General features: G+C 34.7%; 1 protein-coding gene across 2 annotated transcripts; it reads right to left on the reverse strand.

Moving 5' to 3' along the window:
* Positions 1 to 4,013: 4,013 nt before the first annotated feature.
* On the reverse strand, positions 4,014 to 7,286 carry LOC131168410 (pentatricopeptide repeat-containing protein At3g53360, mitochondrial). 2 transcript variants are annotated; one of them, XM_058127798.1, is made up of 2 exons: positions 6,103 to 7,171; positions 4,014 to 5,901 (listed from the first exon to the last, which is right to left on the reverse strand). In XM_058127798.1, exons 1-2 carry the CDS (start codon positions 6,973 to 6,975, stop codon positions 4,699 to 4,701), a joined length of 2,076 nt encoding a protein of 691 aa, XP_057983781.1. In that variant the 5' UTR covers positions 6,976 to 7,171; the 3' UTR covers positions 4,014 to 4,698. The 2 variants fall into 2 exon arrangements, with proteins under 2 accessions (XP_057983781.1, XP_057983780.1); XM_058127797.1 differs by having other exon boundaries at positions 4,014 to 7,286.
* Between the last annotated feature and the right edge of the window lie 1,987 nt (positions 7,287 to 9,273).

The following is a 9,273-nucleotide window of genomic DNA, read 5'->3' on the forward strand; positions in this document are numbered from 1 at the left end:
TTTGGAACAAACATACAAGAGTTTCAATTAAAACATCTCAAGAACAATACCAACAATCCTTCACATGGTAATGAAGATCAGGAAGAAGAATATATTTGGGATAACCATGAGATGTAATGCAATAAGCGACAATAACTATCAATTTAAATTGTGCTTAGAGAACACGTGCTATGATTTATAAGATTATAATTAGTATCTTATTCTTGAATAAAAAATTTTAATCCCGTGTTTGAAAGCTTTGAGTTCAGACCTTGAATTAAATTTGTATAAATTTAAATAAAATGTAATATAAAATTGTACTTAATTTTGTCTAAATTCATATAAATTCAAATTTAAATCTTAAAATTCATGCTCTCAAATACAACATAAATATAAAACAAAATAAACATATTGCTCACAAAATATCTACAGAAACATAAATTCCTAGTGTTTTGAGACAAATATGTCATGCACCTTCAATAAGAAGCAAAGCCACCTCTATAAGCAAATCCATCAAGCACGTGATTGTAACAAAACACGCCATTTAACAAAGATTATGGATTAATTAAAAAACAAATTTAACCTCACAAACATTGCAGTTACAAAGATTTGTACACTAGGAATGAACAAAAACAAAATTAATGGTGATGTGGTCTGCGCGACATGATAGATTTTGCACTCTTGATCTCAGGGCCGGAAAAGACATCTCTCAAAGCACCATCTATCTGAGATGGATGTTCGTTGGAACCAGAAACAGTTCTTCATATATTGATGGATTGCCCAACAGCCAGGGTGATTTGGGACCCCTTAATTCATCTACATGACTATGAGATCTTTTTCAATAATTCCCTCCATAACATGCTGCGGTCAAAGGCTATGGACAGAAATGGAAGTTGGCAGCAGATCCTTCTGGCGACCATTTGGGTTCTTTGGACTACTAGGAATCAGGTGGAGATCGGCCATTGAAGCTCTGCAGATGGGAAAATCATTCATAAAATTGTGAAGCTGCCACTGTGATCTAAATAATCATCAAATTAATTTGTACAAAGATAGGCACTCTGCAAAACCAATAAAATCTTTCTGCTTGATGATAATAGTCAAGTTACTGGTGTCAAAGTTAATTAGCAAATTGAAGTTGGCTGTTGGCTGAACAGGGGGCTCCTGAGAAAAAGCATATTGAATCTATGCACTTGTCAGTCCACTTTTAGAAGTGAATTAGCAAGCCCTGATATTTCCAGATAATGACCAACCAGAGGTTTGTTTTCATAACATTGAGAGAGATAGGGCAATGGGAAATTAATGACCTGCCAATGCTGGCCACGCTACCCATGCAAAAGCAAATTCTAGCAAAACAATTCATTAGAGAACTTAAGAGAGAATGGATTATCACGTTGATTTTATTCTCAAAATCTATTAGCAGCATATAGTTGACAGCATGTATTCATGATAATAATGATAGTTAATGAAAATGCAGTTGAATTTATACCTTCAACAATTTTTCATGGAAGAGCTATAAATGGAAGATATCAAATTAACAAGGCTAAGGGATTCTTAAAGAGTCATGTTTTTGGTAAGGTAAATGATCGAGAGGAAATATTTTATTAGATAAGAAAACCATATCCAGAGAGAGAGAGAGAGAAGGCTAAGGGAGGAGTCATGTTTCTGGTAAGGTAAATGGTCAAAAGAACATGTTTAATTAGATAAGACAACCATATCCAGAGATAGAGAGAGAAGGATAAGGGATTCTTAAGAGTCATGTTTCTGGTAAGGTAAATGATCGAGAGGTTATATTTTTTAAAAGATAAGAATGAAAGATTTCCTATGAATATAGTACCTAAAAAAATAGAGAATCAAAATAGATTTTCGAACCTGCTTATGATTGAGAGATCAAAAGTTGAGGAATCAAAAACCAATGGAAGTGAAGACATGATCACAAAGTGAATAAAAGTTTTTCAAGAATGATTTTGAAGGGGGTGTTGAGTAGGGCATTACTAACAACAATAAAAAAAAAAATTAAAAAACTTAAACAACTATCCAGGGAAAAATTTTAAAGAGACTACAGATTAATAAAATCTAAAATAGCAAAATCCCATGAGCTGTGACAGATAAAAGCAAAGCAAATGTGCTTTAACTTGTCAGTGAACAGAACCAACCATAGTTTTCATATAAATTTCATGATCCACATATAATGAAAAAAATTGTAGAGCACGCAAAAGTAAAAAATGTTGTTACAACCTGGTTGCATGACTTGAAAGTGTGTACGCATGTTTGTATACATGTCTTTGTGAATATCAAAGAAAAGGTATACAAGTTGAATGCAAAATTAATCCAACTGAGTAACAAATATATGGAATAACTTTAAAAGCCATGTGGGTGCCTGTTTGAGAGAGAGATCTAGTTTTCAGGGTTCATGTGATTATGAGATATACATTCTAGTCCTATCTTTAGTAATGCACTCTCAGTTGTGCTGAACCAAATGCATGGCATGACTGCTTCCTTGGGCCCAAACATTGGTTCCTTGTCTTGGACACTGAATAATGTAAAATGAGAAATCTAGCCTTCCAGGTTCCAAAGCACAGGGGTAGGTGTGTGCATGTTAGAGAGAGAGAGATCACGGTTTCCAGGGATATGCATAGCAGTCAAATATTTGAGAGAACACTGTTAGCAGAACCAAGTGCACTATTTGGTCATGACTGCTTCCTTGGGCCCAAATGGTGGGTTCCTTGGCTAGGAAACCAAATAATCTTAAAATGAGGAACCTAGCCTTCCAATGCCAGTTGATTTCTAGAGATCATCTGTTCATGGGTTCAAGGCGTGGAAACAGCCTCTTGCAAAAATGCAAGGCGTGACTGCGTGCTATAGACCCATTGTGATCTGTCCCTTCCTCGAACCCCTCATACGCGGGAGCTTTGTGCACTGGGCTGCCCTTTTTATCTGTTCACTCCATAAAACATCTTCAAGACAAATTTCCTCAGTCCCCTGTACCACAACTTGATTGAGACTTTGAATCCAGTCCGCTCCAAAACAGAAATTTAAGCATTTTGATATGACATGTCCAAACCATTAATTCTGGAATGATTTATTTATTTATTTATTTATTTTATGCTTTCAGCTAGCAAACTTCCTGAGAAACTACCCCAAAATGTATCATGTTATAGTAGATTCTGTGCAGTGAAGATTTACTTCTGGACCTAGCATCAGTTGACAAAACCAACATACCAATGACCGGTTAAGCTCAATTAAGAAACTTATTCAGGGGTCTGTGTGGTTTTTACTTTTGAACATATGCAGTATACCTATCAGCTTTGGCTGATTTTCTTACCAAAGAAGCACACATATATTGTCCTACCACAAAAAAAATAAAATAAAATCCAAATTAAAACTGTTTTGCAGATGTAAAATTTAAATATAACAATTAAATTCAGTGGGGAAAAAACTGTTAAATTATTTTTATCAAAATATTATTCTTGTTAAGCTACTAAGGTTATGTTTGGTTAGTGGAATATCTATTCCTACGAATAGAATGATTAGTGTAAGGATTTAATAGCTAACAAAAGAAAAAAAAAAAAAAGTTATCATAAAAAAAAAGTTCCCAAATCACCATAGAATGTCTATTCCTATCCTTTTCTGTCCTTGGTGGAATAATATAAATTTTTGCATTGTCATTTAATTTATGATGGAAACAAAAATAAATAAATAAATAAATAACCTATCAATTTCCTATACTATAGCCATTCTATTCCTAAGGAATATGCATTCAGCAAATCAAATGTAACCTAAGGATGTAAAGCTTGAAGCATGCGTTTGGTGGAAAATATTGTTATACTTTATTACTATACTGAGCTAGAATTCAGAATCAGGGGTTATCACAATGTATTTGCCATTAAAAGATCACCACATAAAGAATGATTAAGATTGATATAATCTCTCCCCCACCCCCACCCCAACCCCGAGGAGGGGTTGGAAGAGTTATAAAAAACTGAAAATTATTTCCTCCACAAAACATCTCTTTATCTTTTTGAGATTCAAAATATATAATCAGACAATATATAGCTAAAATAAGAATCTGTAATAAATTACACTGGCAACACATTGCATGTAGCATCCATGGTGCCAGGCACCGCTCTTATGAGTTTGAATGCTAAATGTTGGCTTCAATCTTGTTCTCTTGGACTCCTGCATTTGTGGCACGTATCTGGTGCAGGCAGGAAGGATGCTTCACAAGCCCTAACTTGGGTTTCCCATTGTAATTTTTCCCTTTCTTCCACAAACATGGAAATATTCTTTTGCAAGCTTCACAACTTAAACTTCACTGTTTCATTTATAAAGTTGCCTCAACAATGAACTTGTACAACAGAACAACTAAGCATGTATCCCAATCATATCTGTCTGTGACATGAATCATTTGCCTCCATTCAATTTGTTGCAAGGCTGCTCCTTTTGCAAAAAAAAATAAAAAAAATAAATGAATAATTGAATCTTTTTCTACTACTTCAAAAACCACATACTCTTGTCTTGTTCTAACTTCCCACTAAGTTAAATCACTGTTCCTTGCTTGTTCATTTAAAAATAGGCCAATAACATTACTAGGAAGTAGATCATAATCCCACATAACATCCCAGAGAGCTGGCTGACGTAATTCCACTAACTGAAACCTCCTAGATGATCCAGGGATCACTCTCTACAATTCCGAACAGCTAGATACAATTTGTTTCATAATTACAATGGCTCAGTTGATGCTTCCTTACCAGCATCCAATATCTGTAACCACAGCTCCTCTAAAATTGTGTATATCTTGTTCCTTTCAGGATGCGAACAATCTTCAGCTAAGAAAATATGGATCCTATCCTTAACTTCAATCCAGCTCCAACCTGGAACTTTCCTGACACCCCTTTGTTTCATCAAGCTCCTCAATCTGGCAACATCTTCCCATCTGCCACTCGAGGCATAGATGTTGCAAAGCAATATATGGGCAGCAGAATTGGAAGGATCAATTTTCAGAATATTCTCTGCAGCCTGTTTTCCTATCTGAGCATTTCCATGGGTCTTGCAGGCAGCCAGCAGTGTCTTCCACACCACAATGTCAGGATCAAAAGTCATCTGACTGATAAAAGCCTCTGCTTCGTTTAAGCGTCCAGCACGGGCAAGCAAGTCAACCATACAGGAGCAGTGCTCCCTTGTTGGTACAATCCCATGCTCTATTTCCATCATTTTATACAACTGCCACCCTTCTTCTACCCTTCCAACATGACTGCACGCAGTAAGGACCCCAATTAATGTTACTTCATTTGGCTTAATACCCAGACTTATCATTGTTCCAAAGAGATTAAGAGCTTCCTCTCCATATCCAAATTGAGCATACCCGACAATCAAACTACTCCATGAGACAACATTGGAATTTTCCATAGAATCAAACAGCTTTCGAGCACTTACAAGAGACCCACACTTTGTATACATGTCAATTAATCCATTTGTGACAGAAATATCAAACTCTAGCCCATTTTGTATTGCATGGCAATGGACTTGATTCCCCATTTCAAGAGAGGATATCTCTGCACAGGCCCCCAATAAATTGCTCAAAGTTATATTATCAGGTTTATTCTGAGTAATATGCATCAATTTAAATAGTCTGAAAACCTCTATGGCCTGCTTGTGCTGCATACATGCTGTAAGAATTGCATTCCAAGAAACAGAATCTGCATTGCTTCTCGTCTCATTGAACATGTTAAAGGCTTCACCAAGATCCGAGCACTTTGTATACATGGTAAGTAAAGTGTTACAAACTGAAACATCCAAGTCAAAACCCATCTTGGTAATGTAGGAGTGGATTTGCTTACCTTGATAAAGTGTACAAGGGCTTGTGAAAGCACAAAGTAGTGTGCGAACTGTGATCTCATCAGGAACCAATTGCAAATGTCTCATCTGCAAAAAGAGCGATATGGCTTCATTAGTATCACCAGCATAGGCAAACCCAGCGATTATTGCATTCCAGGACACCAAATCAGGCCTTTCTATCTGATAAAATACAGTTTTTGAAGAATCTAATATATTACATTTGGCATACATGTCACTAAGGGAGCATCCACAAAAAACATCTCTCCCTAGGCCAAATTTTACGCTCACCCCATGTATCTGCTGTCCATATTCTGGTTGTAGAAGACTACCACAAGCACTAAAAACACTTCCAAATATAAACTGATTCGGCTGGTAAATTCCCTGACAGAGCATTTCCCTGAAATGACTCAAAGCTTCTAACTCATAACCCAGTTGCGAGAGCCCTGCAATTATGGAACTCCATGATATTAAATCTTTAGTTGCAATCCGGGAAAAAACTTCCATTGCATCAACAACGTGATCAAATTTTGTATACATTGCAATGAGAGCATTCTGTGCAATAAGATGAGAACCGTATTCTGATTTTGTTACATGGGCATGCAGTTGCCTCCCTAACCCAACATTTCCCAAACTGGAGCAAGCTCTTATAATGCTCCCAAAGGTGAACTGGTCAGGCCTGAGGCCTGACCACCGTAGCATTTGAAAGTACAATTCGACTGCCTCATGGGCTCGACCATTCTGCGAGTACCCAGCAATCATTGAAGTCCAAGAAACCAGATTTGGTTCGAGGATTTCATCGAACACCTTTCGAGCATCTTTCAATGACCCACATTTTCCATACATATTAAGAATGTGATTCAGAAGAATTACGTCTGGCTTGGAGTTAGATGCCGTCTTCAAATGGTAATGCACTTTTCTGCCATGTTCAAGATTTCTCAGAGAAGCGCAGGCGCATATCAAATGGGCATAAGTACTGAGCTTTATCTGAAAGCCTTCTCTCTTTTGCAGGCATTCAAACGCCTCAATAGCTTTTTCAAAGAGGTTTTGCTTGCACAGAGAGCTTACGTAATCGTCGCTCAACTGTTCAGACCTGAAGTTTGCTAAAACAGTGTGACCACCATTGCATGAGAATCGCAGTGGGGGTTTCAAGTTCCTGATCATTGTTATGGGATTTTAAGAAGAAGAAGAAGAAGAAGAAGATGAAGCTCCCCCATATCATTTTGAAGAAAAAGACTCCATTTTTAACTTCCACAAAGCAATGTTTAACTTTTATGTCACATAACTTTTGAACCAACGAGGCGTGCTAGGCGTACTCCATGCAGTCTCTTGGTGAAGCCAAATGCAAAACTGTTTGCATGCCTCTACGGACAAGAAGTTTGAGGTTCTTAAAATTTAAAGTACCTAACTATTAACTTTTTAAACTAACTACAAAAATTATGAGTAACGTTAAACAGGTGGTTCTCACACATTTCAGCTTACCTGAGCCCATGATATCACTATAATTCTACGTTTTCCTCAAGACTGTCCATTTCTCAGTTGTTCATTTTAATTACTTCATTTATATTCTAATTGATTCTTGACAATCAAAAGAGACAGGAAAAAAGAATAAGTAAGATTATTCTTTGCAATTCATAAAACATTAATGAGCCTTTTTACATGTGTTGAATAAAGGGTGTTCGGATTGTAAGCTAAAACTTATAACAAGAAGCTAGTGTGTTCGCTTAGATTACGTTTGGTTTGCAGAATGCTTCTTACTCAGAATAAATTATTTTTAGTAGGTTAACTATAATTTATTATATAAGAAATTATGTTGTTTCTCTAAAGAAAATAACAATGCAAAACATTTCTGAGCCGATAATAAGTAATAGACAAGGAATAATTATTCCTAAATTTCATCGTGAGATATTTATTTTTTTTCTTATTATATGTTGAATGAAATAATTAAAAATGTATAAGGAATAACTATTCTCTTGATTCCCAAAATTTAAATTATATTTCATTTTATTCTAAAGAATAAATATTCCGCAGGACCAAACGAACCTTTAATATTTTTATTTTGAGTAGAAGCAATGGTGATATTGAATTGTGCCCGTTACCTCTTTTAGTTTTCTCTATTTTTATTTTGTTCTTTGTGAGTAGGGTTAAGCATGACTTGGTTAAGTAAACTAATTCCTTGGACCACTAATCAAAACAAAGTTTTGGTTTATAAGAAAATGTGAATGAAACTATATCCTTTCAAACAGTTAATCAAAATTTGATTAATTAATTTTTAAATCAATATCCAATGGTTTTGACCAAATTAAACCGGCTAGTTAGATCCAACTCAAGAATTTTAAATTACTAAAAATTAATTTTTTATTCTATTTTAATCAACATGAAAATTTTAAATTGCAAATATCAATAAGATATCATATAAATTTATATACTTTAAATTAGCATCCAATATAAACTCAAAACATTTAGGCATTAATTTGGCATAAATGAAATCCATAATCCAAGTTTTAATTCTTGAAAAATAACATATTTGTTTGGAAAACAAATTTTTACTCCAAGTTCTAAATTATTGGAAAACAAATTTTTACTTTAAATTATTAAATACTATATGAGATATAATTATGTAATGCATATTTTTATATATTTATAATATATTTGTTTGCTTAACTTCTATTATGCATTCGGACCTGGGAAGCCCCTTAGGACCCGTTTAATTGTGAAAAATAATTTTTATTTCTATTTTAGTTTTTTAAAAAGTGTTATAAAAAATAATTAATTTTTTTTATTTTTATGACATTGTTGAATTAAATGAATCACAATGCAATATTTTGGCACTATTTTCTAGTTGAAACAATTTTACTTTTTATTTTTAATTTGTTTAATAATTGTAAAAATGTCACCTTCTTTTATAATTTTTAAATTTATATAGAAAATTTGAAAATCATTTTTCTAATGTTCTCTAGATTTGTAATATGTTGACTTTTATGCAATCCCAAGAGTGGGGTTGAATTTGAGATTTAAAAAATTTATCCCTAAGTTCAATTAAGCCAACAACAGTATTACACAACTTAGGGGTAGTCTAAGTACGTATGAAATTGCAGTGATAATATATTTATCAATTTTCAGCACATGCACAGTAATTCCAGTATCTCTCAACCAAAACAATAATATGTCAACTAGATATGTAATATATTCAGTAAGGAAATTAAATCAAGTATAAGCAGAATATAAAGCAAGGAAAGTAAAGGTGACATCAAATATGTTATCGGGGTTCGACGAACATGCATACATCCCCGCCTCAGCTCGCAAGCCCGAGGATTACCACTATTGCTCACTTAACGGGGTGGAGCGGCACCGGTAACAATCAAGTCAAATTCTTAGGGTTGACATCAACATTTACACACTCTCCTTGCAGGGTAGAGAAGACCCTACCGATCCTTATGGGTTAGATCAATACCCTCCTCA

The sequence above is a fragment of the Malania oleifera genome, chromosome 11 (genome assembly GCF_029873635.1).
Source record: "Malania oleifera isolate guangnan ecotype guangnan chromosome 11, ASM2987363v1, whole genome shotgun sequence".
In the NCBI taxonomy this organism is placed as follows: domain Eukaryota; kingdom Viridiplantae; phylum Streptophyta; class Magnoliopsida; order Santalales; family Ximeniaceae; genus Malania; species Malania oleifera.